The sequence below is a fragment of the Rhinoraja longicauda genome, chromosome 22, assembly GCF_053455715.1.
Source record: "Rhinoraja longicauda isolate Sanriku21f chromosome 22, sRhiLon1.1, whole genome shotgun sequence".
Classification (NCBI taxonomy): Eukaryota; Metazoa; Chordata; class Chondrichthyes; order Rajiformes; family Arhynchobatidae; genus Rhinoraja; species Rhinoraja longicauda.
This window is the reverse complement of record NC_135974.1, coordinates 13,186,227-13,203,841: the sequence shown is the minus strand read 5'-3', so window position 1 is coordinate 13,203,841 and position 17,615 is coordinate 13,186,227. Positions and strand designations below refer to the sequence as shown.

Sequence of the window (17,615 nt, the reverse complement as noted above, 5' to 3'; positions counted from 1 at the left end):
AAATTCTGCAAGTGTTAGGGAAGGGAAAACAATGTACAAGTACAGATTAGTAGATTACACATGTATGAAGGAACTGCAGATGCCGGTTTAAATCAAAGATAGACATAAAATAAGGGGTAGGCCATTTAGAACTGAGACAAGGAAAAACTTTTTCACCCAGAGACTTGTGAATTTGTGGAATTCTTTGCCACAGAAGGCAGTGGAGGCCTTCACTGGATGCATTAAAAAGAGTTAGATAGAACTCTTAGGGCCAGCGGAACCAAGGGATACGGGCAGAAGGCAGGAACGGGGTACTGATCGTGGATGATCAGCCATGATTACATTGATTGGTGGTGTTGGCTCGAAGGGCCGAATGGCCTACTCCTGCACCTTTTGTCTATATATCTAAAATGCTGGAGTAACTCAGGGGGTCAGGCAGCATCTCTGGAGAGAAGGAATGGCTTCTCTCCAGATATGCTGCCTGACCCACTGAGTTACCCCAGCATTTTGTGTCTATCTTCAGTAGATAACATGTTGAAATCCAAAAAACCATTTTATAAGCATTTAAATAGTAAAGGTGGAGTCAAACAAAGAGTGGGTCGATTATGGAGCAATAAGGAAGGCTGAGCTCCTCAAAGAGTTGGCAAACATCTTCAACAGTGGTTTTTATCAATACATTAAAATAAAACAGATTATAGGGGTATTTAAGCGACCGGATATATTCACTGCTTAAAAGTACACATGGGATACACACTACAGAATGCAAGATTAAATAGAGCAAAGGCTCTGACCACATTTGCCAATCCTCCTTCGATATACCGTGTTATGTTACAGAAAAAGAGATAGTTCAATGGGGGCAAAAGTAAACCAGTCAGAAGTCTGGAGAAGAAAAACAAATAAAAACCCAAACAACACTTGTTGAAATATTGGCTAATAAATTAAAACCAGGGGTCATTTGTTGAAGAAAATCTAAATGAAGCAATAGAGGAGTCTGATTTACGCTGCTTATATGTAATAAACTAAAGGGACAGCAACTGTCAAACTGGCAGACGCAACATGAAGCACAACCTAATAAGTGTCATACAATAGATAATAGACAATAGGTGCAGGAGGAGGCCATTCGGCCCTTCGAGCCAGCACCGCCTTTCAATGTGATCAGGGCTGATCATTCTCAATCAGTACCTCGTTCCTGTCTTCTCCCCATACCCCCTGACTCCGCTATCCTTAAGAGCTCTATCTAGCTCTCTCTTGAATGCATTCAGAGAATTGGCCTCCACTGCCTTCTGAGGCAGAGAATTTCAGATTCACAACTCTCTGACTGAAAATGTTTTTCCTCATCTCAGAAGCGAAACAGGCCCATCCAGGCTGATCAAAATGCCTCATCTACGCTATTTGTGTTTGACCCAAATCCCTCAAAACTTTTCCTATCAAGTACCTTTCCAAATGTTTTCTAAATGTTGTTACAGCACCAGCTCGTTTCATATACCTGCCATCCTCTGTGTGAAAAAGTTGTCCCTCAGGTTTCTATTAAATCTTTAGCTTTAACCTATGCTCTCTGGTTCTAGATTTCCCTCCACTGGTTAAAGACTTTTTGCATTCACCCCATCTAATCACTCTTTCCAATATCACCCCCTCAGCCTCCTGTACTCTAAAGAATATACTCCAAAGAATAGTCTAGCCTGCCCGACCTTTCCATATAGCTCAGTCCTGGCAACATTCTCGTAAATCCTTTCTGCACCCTTTCCAGCTTAATGGCATCTTTCTATAGAATAGAAGTGTGACCAAAACTGAATACAATACAAGTCAACATCTTGTTCAACTGTAACATAACATCCCAGCATCAATTCCCTGATGGATGAACGCCAATGTGCCAAAAGCCTTCTTCAGCACCCTGTGCACTTTCAGGGAACTATGTAATTAAACTCCAGTAGTTATTTAATTAGCCACTCCTTGCCCTACTTGTTCAGCTGATCAAGATCCCTCTGTCACTATCTACGATACTACCTACTTTAGTGTCACCCTGCCTTGCACACTAAATTGTTGATATAGATGACAAACAATTGGCCCAGCACTGATCCGTGAGGTACACCATGAGTCACAAGCATTCTTAAGTCCAGAAAACCTTCCACTACTCTGTACCATGAAGCCAATTCTGTATCCAGTTAAGACACAAAATGCTGGAGTAACTCGGTGGGACAGGCAGCATCTCTGGAGAAGGAATGGGTGACATTTCGGGTCGAGACCCTTCCTGAGACCCTGTCTCTCCCCGTATCCAATGTGATCTAACATTCCACAGCAGCCTACCATGCAAAACCTTGCCAAAGTCCATATGGACTATGTCCATGGCCCTACTTGAAATTAGAGAAACCATGTTAACACAGCAGTATGAATGTTGGTTTCTCTAATTTCAAGTAACTCCTGCATTCCCTTCACTGGTCAAATCCTTGCATTTCACTTGTAATCACATTTTCCCCAGCCAACATTATTGGCTCCACCCGCCCTGAGGCCATCTGTTGTCCTGATTTGTTCTGGCCCTTTCCTGCCTCCAGTTTATTCTCCCCCCCCACCCCCCCAACCCAACCCCAAACTTCTTTTAGTCTGAAGGTTTGAGCACGGTAGCGCAGCGGTAGAGTTGCTGCTTTACAGCGAATGCAGCGCCGGAGACTCAGGTTCGATCCTGACTACGGGTGCTGCACTGTAAGGAGTTTGTACGTTCTCCCCGTGACCTGCGTGGGTTTTCTCCGAGATCTTCGGTTTCTTCCCACACTCCAAAGACGTACAGGTATGTAGGTTAATTGGCTGGGTAAATGTAAAAATTGTCCCTAGTGGGTGTTAATGTGCGGGGATCGCTGGGCGGCACGGACTTGGAGGGCCGAAAAAGGCGTGTTTCCGGCTGTATATATATGATATGATATGATATAAAATGCCACCTATTCTTTTCCTCCAGAAATGCTACCTGACCTGCTGAGTTACTCCAGCATTTTGAGTCTATCTTCGGTATAATTCAGCTCCTGCAGTTCCTTCCAACACATTTAACCTACAAATCTGCACATCTTTGGAACGTGGGAGGAAACCAGAGCATCTGGAGGAAACCCATGCAGTCATAGGGAGAATGTACAAACTCCGCACAGACAGCATTGGAGGTCAGGATCAAACCCATGTCGCTGGCGCCATGGGGCAGCAGCTCTACAGGTGTGCCACTGTGTTACTACCCTCAAGGCTGATACACATGGGGCAGTAGGGAAGGCTCAATGCACTATTCACTCTCTCACTCCAATAATCATTTCCAAAATTATGAATTCATGAAAAACATTATTAAAATTCAACTGTTCCAATTCTAAAAGTCCAGGATCCTGGAGAGAGAAAAAAAATACTCACCACTTCAAGTTTTCGTTTTTTGGCTTTCTTTTCATCTTCTATTTTGATCTTCTTGGGTTTAAAATCAGCGCTATGATAGAATTAAACATTGAGCACAGTCAAAACATTTGATAACAGATAACCATCACCTTTTGCCATACCTGCCTACACGTTTAACAACTTGAGGCCTCATGATAATGACTAACACAGATCTTTATTCTAGGCTCGCATGGCAAGTTGTTTTTAAACAGGGTAAACATAATTTGCTTTACAGTTTCATTGTACCACAAGACTGCTGTGGTTTATTAAAACCACATGCTTGTTGTTCCTTTAAAGAATAGAAGCAATAACAAAAAAGAGGCCAGTGAAGATTTATCTCCCTGTTGTGGTAATGTTTCATGATTCCATTCTGGTCCTCATTGATTTGAAGCTGTTTATGTTTCGTTTGTTTCAGAGCTTTAAGGATGCAGGAGTTTATGCTTTTCTCTCTTTCAGTCCTACAAATGGGAGTAGCCCATCTTATGGAACAATTCCAATTGAACAGTAAAAAGACCATTTCCCTTTCAAAAGCAGAATTCTAAAAAAATCTAACTTTCAAAAGCAGAATTCTAAAAAAATCTAAAGGATTAATGTGATATTGGCAGGTCAATTGCTCAGCGACTCTATTCAGGCCTGCTAATCTACTGTTTGCAGATGACCAAAGCCAAAGTGGAATGCTCTTCTATGAAGATCACAAATGCCCCCATGAAGAATAGAGTTAGTTACATACCAAACAGTTACCGATGATTCCCATGCAAACAAGTATGAGATATTTAGTCCTATGACAAGTTAGAGAAGTAAAATGCATGTGGGACAATATGCTGCATGTGATATAAGCCCAGAGTTCATGTAATAGCATTGAGTAATGGCTCAAGATTTTTTTTTACATCAAGAAGCAGAAGCATGCAAATCTTTCAGTGAAAATCATTCCATGAAGGATTTCAGCCTTTGGTTTAAGTTACCATTCAACCTCCAGAATTAAAAGATTATGGATCTGAACCTCACTTCAGTCTTGAGACTCCAAGTTATGAACTGCTTTGATTGCACAAGGGACTTGGGCTTTGTTTTTGCTATTGCACTATATTTCCCCCCCCCAATTTAATTGCCAATTGAATTGCTTTTTGTTGTTTTATTATGCTATTTACCGAGTTACTATGCGACATACCTGTTGTGCTTCTGCAAGGAAGATTTTCATTGTTCCGTTTCCGGGGACATGTGACAATAAAGCACTCCTGACTCTCAAGCTAATATTAGGCTAACACTTAATTGAAGTCTCCTGGGACTGAGTCATTAAACCAGGGCTCCTCATGCATTCTCAGGTGAATGCATAACATCCACTGGCATTTGGAAAACACACCAACTCATTATTTCCCACTGTAGGGCCTTCCTGAGTGATGAGAGTACTTCCAACTTCCATCTGTAACATTCCTTTAATGTGGCCATTTCCTTTCTCTCCCCTCAGAAATTGTGCCTTTTCTTTTTGTTTCAACAGGTGCCGAATGTTCTGGTCAACTTACAGCTTCAAGGAAGAAACTTACTCATCATCTTCACGAACCCTCTTCATTGGCTTATTTTCCACTTTAATAGACGGGACATAATCATCTTCTGGCTCTTGTTTAATACGAGGGCTAAAAAGGATGAGAAGGCAAAAAAGGGATCAAAATAAATATTGAGTGCTCATAAAACCAGTAGTTCATTTTATAGACCAGACTACCTTAAATAATACAAACATCAGCCCTTGAAAATCAGCACAGATAACCCATGAAATTTAAACTATGCATGCATGTTGGCAGGCACTATTGGAACTCAGATGCATCTTGTTCCAAATTAATTTACTTATCCTCATACGTCCAACTACTCCCAAAGACAGAAAGATTAAACATATATATTCCAGATATCCTGTCAGCACATACTGCTTTTCCAAAATGGCTTGACCCTTGTTAAGCCCAACTCAGCATTCATATTTTGATGGGTAGAAGATAAAACAATTATTTGACGTAACCATCATCCTTGACCATCTGAAAACGAGTGACTTATCTGCGAACTGTTCAATGCCCATAAGTGTTACTCTTTACGCACCCCATTGCTCCCATCATTTAAAACAGCTAGCAACCTCCTGGAACAGGACCCCAATTAGCTAGAAATACACACACCAAAAACAATGGGTGAAACAGACTCGCATGCATCATTAATTATTGACACAATTTAAGGGAACACCTACCTTGTGAAGCCATTTTCCTTCTTTATTTTGTCTCCTGAACTACTACTCGAGATGTGGATCTTGTCCTTGTGATAGAGAAGAAAAATCCATTTGCATTGCAAGATCCATTCCGCAGACCATTTAAAATCAAGCACGGCTACTATAAACTAATTACTCAATGGTATCTCTGTACCCAACAGTGCTACGATGGTCCCTTCAAACATCTAACCATAGAACCCGTCTCTTGCCGTCATGGATACAGCACCTCTGACCTTTGTGCAAAAAGTCCTTCGATGTTTTAAAAATATTAAAATAATATACTTTATTTGTAATCTCAGAAAACTGTCATTTGACAATTTTATTTAGATTAGTCTAAAGATAGTGCAGAAACAGGTCCTTCGGCCCACTGAGTCCAGCGATTCCCGCACAGTAACACTATCGTACACACACTAGGAACATTTGCCATTTTTACCAAAGCCAATTAACCTACAAACTTGTATGTCTTTGGAGCGTGGGAGGAAACCGGAATACCCGGAGAAAACCCACGCAAGTCCTGGAGGACGTACAAAGACCCTTGTTAAGCCCAACTCAACATTCATATTTTGATGCAGTCAGGATTGAACCTGGGTTTCTGGCGCTGTAAGGCAGCAAATCTACCGCTGTGCTATTGTGCCGCCCAGAGTGAGCTTTTAAATTCCCACTCGGAGCACTGATACGCAAGTTCTCTTTATTTAAAAGATCACAATTACCACATCTTGTTCACTCATTGGCCAGGGAGCAATGCATGTTTCCACTGGCCCAACTTTACCCTGCAATGTTATTTAGCCATTCTGGGCTTTCTAAAAAAGTGGCCCACAGCGTGGCCCAAGTTGCACTAGTTTATAGAGCCAAGCACAACTTGCAAAATGTTGCAATCAAATTGCGCATATAAGTGGATATGCCTGGCAACAAGATAGATGAATGTTACAATGGATGAGTGTTAAGATGGACTAACATATAAGCAAGAGAGGTTGTGCAAGGTACAATGGAACCAACTTCTAACTTCAAATAATGCTGGAGTGGAAACCTTACCAACAGCCTGTCTCGTCCCTTTCTTCTTTTGTTGTTTTTAGTCTATTTTATTTGTATGTTTTAGTGTATCTTTAGTTTTGTATTATGGGGAGTGTTGGGGGAAGCTTTTTCAAAATCTCTTAACCCGACGGAGATGCGACATTTTCCGTATCGTATCTCCGTCTGCACTGCGGCCTAACATTGTGGAGCTGGCGGTTCCTTTTTTGGGGATTGACTTTGGGAGATCCAACCACAAGAGCTTCGACTGCCCCGATCGCGGGGGTTTGATTGCTGATTGCGGGAGGTTCGATCGCCCCGACCACAGGAGAAAAGGAGGAAGGTAAACGTTATTCGCCTTCTATCACAGTGGGGAATGTGAGGTCGCCGAAAAACACGATGGCCTGCGCTGTTGGGGGCTCTGAGGGATTGCCGTGAGTGCAGCGATCTCGGTGTTTGCAGGGACATCGCCCCATGAGACCACCCTGGAGTCTAGTGCAAGTGTTGACGGCTTTCTGACTGTTCGGGCGGACAGGGACTGCAGAGAGAGTGACAGCGGTCGGTACAACTCTGGTCACATCACGGTGAAGGATCGTGTGTGTTGCCTGGACATTGAACTGATGGCTGTGGGTCTCCGCTTATGCTGTGTGCCCTAGGGGTTCTCACACGCCACTGTGGTGGCTGTTTAGGTTTAATCTTTATGTAGTTTTGTATCTTGTTGCTTTTTTGGTATGACTGTATGGTAAATTAAATTTCACTGTAGCTCGGTACACGTGACAATAAAGGACCATTGAACCATTGAGTATCTTGGGGGAAGATAAAATATCTTCACAGTTGAAATAAATGACAACTAGATAAAGGATGGTTAACTCCAACTTAGATACCTTGTCTTCCTTTCTTTTTTCCTTGTCCTTGTGTTTGTGTTTGTCAGAGCTCCCATCTCTGTGCTTTAGTCTGTCTTTTTCCCTTTCTTTATCTTTGTGTTTCTTTTCTGAAGAATCTTTGTGCTCACTGCAAAACAGAGGGAGCAAGGTTACACAACCCACAATAAACATTTACAAGCTATGAGGTATAACATAACATAACATAACATAACATAACATAACAACACTTTATTGTCACTCGGCACAAACACCGAACAAAATTTCAGCAGCCACAAGACACAGCAAAAAAGAAAAGAACACAGGACACCCGACCCCAACACAAACATCCATCACAGTGACTCCAAACACCCCTCACTGTGATGGAGGCAACAAAACTTCCCCTCTCTTCCCCCCGCACCCACGGACAGGCAGCTCGACCCCAACCGAGGCAAACGACACGCACAGCCCCCGCAAGGGGATGGAAGGCCCCGCGGCCGAGCCGCCCCGGGCACTGGAACGTCCCGCGGCCGCACCGGGCGATGGAAGGCCCCGCGGGCGAGCTGCGCCCCGGGGAAGAGACCTAATAAAAGAAAGGTTTCCCCCCACCCCACCCCACCCCCACCACATACACAGCCAAAAACAGAAACAAAAACCATCCCAACACCGACACAAACAAAAAAAGAAAAGAAAAAAAGACAACAGACTGCCAGAGAGCCGCAGCCGTTAGGCGCAGCCAACTCCTCCCATGCCATTTCTGCCAACTTTCTTCCATTTCTCTCCACTTCATTAGTGATTGTCTGCATCTCCAAAGTTCTTCAATTGAATGAATACAACAGACATTTGAAGCATGAATCATTACAACAGAATCAGATCTTTACATATGCACAAACAATTGAATATTAATCAAACTCTCATTAATACCAGCCCTACCTTAACTCGCAGTATTCTTGCCCAAGTCACTAGGCTTTGGGGATTAAAATCTAGACTGATGCTCCAATGCAGTAATAAGAAATTTTAAATCTTTCACACAGAATGTCAAAGATCCCATAATTTATTAAGGAGCAAGAAAGTGATTCTGTGTCCTGGCAAATGTTCTTCAATTATGATTGCCAAGAAATCAATATTTAGCATCATAATGCTGTTTTTTGAAACATTGAATGCAGTTAATGAATTTCCAAAATTAATCAAAGGGTGAAATTATTTTTATGTGAATATGGCGGGGATGGAGAAGAATAGTTTAATTCGTCGCGGGAAGGGGATGCGGAAGAACTGTAGCCTGCCAAGTTGGAGAGATGCGACAGAACTGAATTGATGCATTGTAGGAGTTAATACTTCACTTATTAGTTTAGTTTGCACGAGATGCAGCGTGGAAATGGGCCCTTCGACCCACTGAGTCCATGCCGACCAGCAATCACCCGTATACTGCACAGCAAAGGCTATACAGAAGCCAAGTAACCTACAAACTTGGAATGTGGGAGGAAACCAGAGCACCCAGAGAAAACCCATGGAGAATGTACAAACTCTGTACGGACTGCACCCGTAGTCAGGATTGAACCCGGGTCTAGCTCCGGAACGCAGCAACCCTACCGCTGTGCCACTGTGTCGCCCTGATATGGATTGCATGCAGGCAGATGAAATTAGTTTAACTTGGCATCATGTTACACACAGTCATTGTGGACTGTCAGGCCTGTGTCTGTGCTGTACTGTTCTATGTTCTTCAACTTCAGAATAACTGCAAACCAATTGTAAAGCTCACCAATTCCTTAATTGTGCATGTCTTCCACATTGCAGGGAGCAGCACCTCCAGATCTTTACATAGCAGGTGAAGAAAAACAATTTCTTAATGGATATGCAACCAAATTCACAGGGGAAAAAGCTTTGGGGGCACAACTAGAAAAAAACGTCAAAATTGATAGCAAGAAGGATAGATGCAAAAAAAAGAACAAATTGAAAACATTATAGGCCTTCATAAAGTTGATTAACCTTCCTGATTAAACCGACGCATCAATGCATGGGGACCCTCTTTCATCTAACGTCATGCGAAATGCAGCAAGGCTACAAACAGTGCCTGGCAATAATATGGAATTAGAATTTAAACAAACATCCAGTCTGACAATACATTTTTATTTGTTTATCTTAAAAAGCCAGCAAAGATCAAACTCATTGCACAAAACCTCAGGTCAAAATAAAATATTAGGCTTTAGCACATTCTTCTTGAATGAGTCAGGAAGGTGTTAATGCGACATCTCCACAGGCAAGACCTGACTGTGAATGCACAGGGCATATCTCCATGCTGACCTGAGCCCTGAGCTTCCACACACAGGCCTCAGGCGAGCTGCTGTCATTTCATTTCACGAAGACAGCTAAGATTGTAGCCTCCCTGTCTGACTGCTGCTTGTTGCCAGCTTGGTCAAATTTTTGCCAACAGACCATCCAGTTACAAAAACAGTGCCTCATTGACACCATCGTCCTCTCAAAGTCCACGTTGCTAGTCTCACAGACGGCTGTCTGCCCATCAAACCTACATCCTGGGGAAAATAAACAGTTATCTAAAAAGCTTAGAAACTAGACACCAGGAGAGAAAAAATGATTCAAATGATCAAAACTGGCACTTCTGCCACCTCAGTTCTCCAGTTTGGAATTCAACTTCCAGTACCGTGCCCAGGAAACGATTCTAAACATTTATCTGTCAGTATGAAGACTCATAACTAATTGAATCTTTAAACTTTTTGCCACTTATGTTTCCTGATCCTACTGTCCAAGGGGAAGCCAAGATAAATCAGCCACGATTGAATGGCAAAGTAGACTTGTGGTCTAATTCTGCTCCTATTTTGACTTGTGAACATAACACAAGTTGGGGGGTGGTGAGGGTGACAGAAGGATAAATCATGCCAATGAAATCCAGAAACCTCCACAATGCCCTTAGCACCAGTAGACCAGCTGTACTGCAAGCTCATTTTTAAAGCCAAGTTGCAGCAACAGAGTTAAACTTTTAAGATGGAATTTAAAAATGAAAAAAGTGAAGATTTTCAACAACGAAAAGAGTACGTTTCAAGATAACAAAGATTGATTAAATTACATTTGAGGGAACTTGCATTGAGAGAAATTACATTTGAGAGAACTATGAATAATGAAGACCCAAGCAGGAATGCAAGAAATGAGGGCAATTGATTGAGGAGAATGAAAAGAACATTTGAAGCAAACCAAAAGTACGCTAAATATTACGGTGAGAAAGAGTGCTGCGAAATGAGAGCTGCAAGTTAATAGATAATAAAAAGGAATATTAACCAGAATATGAAATTATTAAAGCTGGTTAAGCCAAAACAATACATTGATTGTAATTAATGAATCTGGAAACTGAGGAAAGAGTAATACAGCAATTTGAAAAATATACACCAGGGTGCTATTGATTCCAGTTCATGCAATATTCAAATTTACAAACAGGACAACTTCAGCCAATGAATTAGACATAAAATGAGGCGTAGAAGTGTACTTTGCTTGGAAGAAACATGATATTCTCCCAGCAGAAGGTAATTTCTCAAAAAAGTAATAACTGGAGGATGTTCAAATATATATATATATATTACAAATGTTATATGCTTGAAAATTACTTTTAATAGTAGTACTATCAACAAGTTTTGTGTAGTTTTAATGCTTATTTAATGCTTTTATTGTTGGACTGTGGGTGACTGAATTTCGTCCAATATTGGATGACAAATAAAGCTATCTTGAATCTTGAAGTTTGATTGCAAGGGAGCCAGAGTAATCTAGATAATTGCATGGCAGCCATTTCATGTGGCAGTAGCATTTCATTTACGAGGAATACTCATGTTCAAAATAGTTCATGTGAAATTCAAGGAGGAACACTGCTCTCGACTCATTACTTACATTCTTAATGGAGATCACATAAATTGAGGGTAAAGGAAATGCAATGGCCAGGGAACATATAGGCCAGGGAAATTTTTGTCTAAGAAGGCAATGCAGGAAGTTGGGTGAGAAAGTAAGGAGTATTACATTTTGGGTTTTTTGATTGAAACAGGTTTGAACTATCGAGGCATAATAGGAAAACATATGGGCAAGAGATAGATCACTGGGCGGCACGGACTTGGAGGGCCGAAAAGGCCTGTTTCCGGCTGTATGTATATGATATGATATGATATGAAAAGGCAAAAACACATGTCAGATGGAATTCAGGCCCAGTAAACACAAGACTGCACAATATTGACAAACAGTGATAACTATACCTTTAATAAGGAAAGACTGGATGATAGGGAACAGAGGAACTTGGAGCTCCAGGTTTACATAATGTTTACTACAAGGCATTGGTAAGAATCCACAGGCGAGGTGTGTGTGTGTGTGGGCATGCCTGTGTGAGATTGTGTGCACGTGTGGGGGTTGGAGGAGGAGGACTGGGAAAGGATGGCATTAGATAGTGAAGTTCACAGTAGACAACAGTTGTGTCTCATACTAGCTCCTGAGGTCCTTTAACTGCAGATGCTGGAAATACGAGTTAAAACCAGAAAATACTAAAAATACTCAATAAATCAGACACCAAGTACAGAGAGAGAAACAGACAAAAAAATTCAGATTGATGACTTTCCTGCTTGATCTATTGTATTTCAGTATCTTTAGTTTTGACGTCTATTTGAATGGCTATTTTACATCCAATTGGACACATCATGACACAGAGGTCCTCAGAATACCAAAAGATATCTGAATTACACCTTTATGCCTAATGCACCTATGACTGCGTAGCCAAATATAAGCCCAACTCAATTTATAAATTTGCACACACCACTGTCGTGAGCCAGATATCAAATAATGATGAAATGGAGTACTGGAAGATGATTGTAACCTTCAACCTCATAACCTTTTTTATTTATATACAAAATTATTACTCACATGTACCGAGGTACAATGAAATTCATTCTTGTATACAGTTCAGTACAAGTATCACAATGCATAAGCACTTCGATACATCTTATAAAAGCATCTCAGATACAGTACAAGTGTACAGTACTAGTACACTGAGATAGTATACAGTCACGTTCACAAATTATAGGAGTAGAATTAGGCCATTCGGCCTATCGACTCCACTCCACCATTCAATCATGGCAGATCTCTGCCTCCGCATCCCATTTTCCTACCTTCTCCCCATAACCCTTGACACCCGTTCTAATCACAAATGTATCTATTTCTGCCTCTAAAAAATATCCACTGACTTGGCCTCCACAGCCCTCTGTGGCAGAGTTTCACAGATTAACTACCCTCCGAGTAAAGTCTCCAGATTCCCAGTGGTTGTAAGTACAGGATTCTTGGCCTGACCACATAGACCCATTGTCATGGCTGTGTTGCAGGGTTGGACTAGCTAAGCCTAACCGCGGTGTCCTCTGCCGCTCCTCTACCACTGCCGGTCGCGTCCGGTTCACACGCTCAGCATCTTGGAGCAGTGCCCAGTCCAGCCGAGCCCCAGGCTATTGCAAGATCTCCAGCGGCCCTTCCCACCGTTGAGGCAGTGCATTCCGTCTTACAGCCGGTCTGCTTACCAGCCCTCAATCCAGCTTTTTCCTCTCTGGGCAGGCAAGACAGGTCTTTCGGTTGGGTTCATGATCCGCGCGCGGTGTGGGCTTTCCGTCTGCGGCAGGCAAGCCAGGCCGGCTGGTGGGTTTGGCCAAGGGTTGCCAAGGCAACAACCTTTTCCCTCAATGTCAGCAAGACAGAATTCAAGAAGCAAAGTGGTTGGAGTAAAGATCACCAGCAACTTGTCACAGACCAGCCATATAGAAGCAATGGCCAAGAAAGCACACCAATGCCTCTTTAGAAGAGTTAGGAAATTCAGCATGGCCCCAACAACCCTCACCAGCTTTTACAGATATGCCGTCAAAAGAATCACAGCATGATTTGGGAACAGCTCCATCCAAGACCGCACAAAATTGCAGAGAATTGTGGATGCAGCCTAGACCATCACGCAAACCAACCTCCTTTCCATTGACTCCAATTTGAACACACACCTCCAGATTCAGGCAACCGAACATCATTGGAGACCCTCAGGCTTTATTGGCCCTTACTGGACTTTATCTTGCACTAAAGATTATTCCCTTTATCCTGTATCTGTACACAGTGGACAGCCTGATTGTAATCATATATAATCCTTCCGATGACTGGATAGCATGCAACAAAAAAGCTTTTCACTGTACCTTGGTACATGTGACAATAACAGAAACTAAAACAAAAAAATCTAGAAAGATACATAAGTTTTCTAAAAAGACCAAGTGGACCTGTTGGGTCCAAACCTCTCTTGCATTGGTGCAGCACCCTCTCATCCCCTCCACACCATCCCCCTTAACCCCCCTTATCCTTCCTCCTCCTCCTCCTCCATCCCCCTCAACCCCCCCTTATCCTCCCTCCTCCCTAGGAGACAGATTTAAACTTTGAAGTTGGTTATATTTTTAAAGTTATTCACATTTTAATGAAACTTCTTCCATTAGCACCAAAGGGACGACAGTCAGGTGGGCCTAAAATTGTCGTGCTATCGTGTACCGTTTTGGCTGTACAACAAACAACAAACAAACGAGAGTTTTGGTATATAGATGGGAAGACTTTCTCGTGTGCTAAACTCGTGATAAAATAATGCATACAGATTGTATTCAAGTTTCTAAAACCAGCTGGAACAAATTCAAACTTGAGAACTACAACCTATATGTATTACTATATCGGGCATTGAGCAATTCTGATATGGGACACTACTGGATGGTCTACCTGAAAGAGAGGAAGAAAAGGATGTGGGACGAGTCTGCTGACACAAAGGGAGCACTGGACTGATTGTTGTGATCAACCATTTCAGCGTTTTTTTTGTTTCCATCACGAGTTTTGCTCGCTTTTTTTTGCATTGAGTCAAGAAGTCAATCTCAAAGTGTTTTGGCATGCAAGGGTGATCAGACCAGATTTCTGGCACGTAGAACTGCTGCATGTGCACTTGGGGCAGTGAGGACTACAGATTCCTGGAAGAATACTTTCACTGAGCAAAAGATTCAGTTTAAATTACTGAAACTAAGAAATGTAGCTGAAGCTGTAAGAACTGCATGTTGTGATAAAGCCAAACATCTATATATGCCAAAGAAATCCAGCAATGGTTATAATACGATTCCCTCACTCCAAATATTCAACCTTCTGCATATTTAATTGATATAATGGTATGGGAGGACTTGAAGCAGGCCTTCCGTCATACAGTAATTGCTGCCCCACTAAAGTTCAGAACGTGTTTTTGTTTTTTCAGCTAATTTAACACTGTCAAAGCTAGCACCAGCACACTGGGCTGCAGGTGCGTGGGTCAAACAAGGGATGCAACAGTGGGCCAAACAGTGCTGGCACGGTAGGGTTGTTGTCTCAGTGTCAGAGACCCAGCTTGGATCCTGACTTCAGGTGCTGTCTGAACATAGCTTGTACATTCTCCCTGTGACTTGCGTGGTTTTCTCCAGGTGGTCCGGTTTCCTCCCACACTCCAAAGACGCAGTCCTGGAGGATAATTGGCCTGGCCAAATTGTGAATTGTGTGGATAGTGTTAGTGTGCAGTGATCGCTGGTCGGCGTGGACTCAGTGGGCCGAAGGGCCTGTTTCCATGCTGTATCTCTAAACTAAACTGTTGGAAGATGAAGGTGGTTGAACTTCATTTATACTACAAGTTTGTATTCGGACATTATTATTTGGAAGTCAATATCTGCTCTAACTTCCTTACTTCATTTTTTATTAAAAACAAGTACCCAAGTTTCAATAACTGCACACCAAGAACAAACTAGCACCCTTGTTTTTGTTGGGCCTAGTTGTCACACATCTGGAAGAGAGACATTCCAAAAACTATTAGCTACTAACTTTTAGATCGTCCGGGGGGGGGGGAGACACACAGACAACACTGACAACTTCCAGAATGTTCAAGACAACAGCAGGGACAAAAGTATAAAATCCTCTCCCACAACATGCCCTCCATCCTTTCCTTCACCCCCTATAAGGCAGCACAGTGGCGCAGTGGTAGAGTTGCTGCCTCACAGTGCCAGAGACCAGAGTTAGATTGTGACTACAGGTGCTGTCTGCACAGGGTTTGTACGTTCTTCCTGTGACCGCGTGGGTTTTCTCCCACACTTCAAAATCACAGGCTTGAAGGTTACTTGATTTCTGTAAATTGTAATGATCTCTCGTGTGCTGGATAGAGCTAGCGTACAGGTTGATCGCTAGTTGGTGTGGACTCGATGGGCCGAAGGGCCTGTTTCCACGGTGTATCTCTAAAGTTAAAAGTGGCTACAATTCAATTTGAAGAGAACAAACAATGAAGTCACAGACTTCACCATAAGATGGTTAAGAATATTTCCAATCTGGTCCTTTACTGAATCTGATTGCAACACTTGGAAATGGCTTTGAGCATCATAATACAGTACCTTATAAATCACCTTCTAGCACTGGTCATGGAAATTGAGACACTTGTAAAAAAATGCAGGTGTTAAATGAGCTTCATGCAGGAGATGCTGCTTTGAACAACCAAAGAAGATTTTCAGTAAAGCTACATAAAAGGCTTTGCTAAATAAACCTCTCATTTATTTAAACGACACAAGTATCAGGAACACCTCACTTCCTGGGAATACCAGTTAGTCCAGCATTTATTGTCCATTCCTTAATTGGCCTCAGATTGAGTTGCACTGCTATTGATATGCTATTTCAGAGTGTATCCCAGTCAAACCATTTTGGTAGGTTTGAAGACTTGGGCCAGATAGGAGAGATGGATTTTCCCTCCTGAATTACATTAAAGCGTTAAGTGTCATTATAAATGATGAATTTTTAAAAATCCAGAACTGACGTTATATTCCAGAGGGCTGCACAGGGATAGTTGCTGCCTTACAGTGCCAGAGACCAGGGTTTGATCCTGACTACGGGCGCTGTCTGCACAAAGTTTGTACATTCACCCCGTGATGCGGGGTTTCTCTGGGTTCTCCAGTTTCCACTCACACTCCAAAGACGTGCAGGTTTGTAGGTTAATTGAGTTTTGATAAAAACTGTAAATTGTCCGTGTGTAGGATGGTGCTAGTGTATGGAGTGGTTGCTGGCCGGTGCGGACTTGGTGGGCCATAGGGTCCGATTCCATGCTGTATCGCTGAAGAATATGAGACAAAAAGTTTAAAGTAAAGATCTGAATAAAGAACTCAATTGTTAGCATTGGCTTCTAGATTACAAAACTGGTAATTAAACACTGCACAATCACCTTGACTATTCACCATACAGAAATGTTCAAAATCGGCATACCCAAGTGAACTAATTTTAGAAGAAGAAACCAGTGAGATAGTCTATGTCAAAATTCCTTATGACACAAGGTAGACACAAAATGCTGGAGTAAACACTAAGGGGCAGAAAACGCTAGTGGGAGTTGTGTACAGGCCACCTAACAGCAGTAGTGAGGTTGGGGATGGCATCAAGCAGGAAATTAGAAATGCATGCACTAAAGGTGCAGCAGTTATAATGGGTGACTTCAATCTACATATAGATTGGGTGAACCAAACTGGCAGGGGTGCTGAGGAAGAGGATTTCTTGGAATGTTTGAGAGATGGTTTTCTAAACCAACATGTCGAGGAACCAACGAGAGAACAGGCCATTCTAGACTGGGCATTGAGTAATGAGGAAGGGTTAGTTAGCAGTCCTGTTGTGCGAGGCCCCTTGGGCAAGAGTGATCATAATATGGTAGAGTTCTTCATTAGGATGGAGAGTGACAAAGTCGATACAGAAACAAGTGTTCTGAACTTAAAGAAAGGTAACTTTGAGGGTATGAGGCGTGAATTGTCCAAGATAGACTGGCGATTGATGCTGAAAGGGTTGACGGTGGACATGCAATGGAAGGCATTTAAAGGTCGCATGGATGAACTACAACAAGTGTTCATCCCAGTTTGGCAAAAGAACAAACCAGGAAAGGTAGTGCATCCGTGGCTAACAAGGGAAATCAAGGATAGTATTAAAACAAAAGATGAAGCATACAGATTAGCCAGAAAAAGTAGCATACCAGAGGACTGGGAGAAATTCAGAGTCCAGCAGAGGAGGACAAAGGGCTTAATTATGAAAGGGAAAATAGACTGAGGGAAAACTGGCAAGGAACA

At 42.3% G+C, this 17,615-nt stretch overlaps 1 protein-coding gene across 1 annotated transcript in view; it reads right to left on the bottom strand.

Moving 5' to 3' along the window:
• The window catches only part of LOC144604394 (DNA topoisomerase 1-like), an 88,055-nt gene that overhangs the window by 46,536 nt on the left and 23,904 nt on the right, over positions 1-17,615 (bottom strand). Inside the window, exons 4-7 of the mRNA XM_078418746.1 lie at positions 7,507-7,633; positions 5,597-5,661; positions 4,914-5,003; positions 3,358-3,427 (exon numbers count right to left, since the gene is read on the bottom strand). Of these exons, the coding sequence (XP_078274872.1) occupies positions 3,358-3,427; positions 4,914-5,003; positions 5,597-5,661; positions 7,507-7,633 (352 nt within the window). The remainder of the gene's footprint in view (positions 1-3,357; positions 3,428-4,913; positions 5,004-5,596; positions 5,662-7,506; positions 7,634-17,615) is intronic.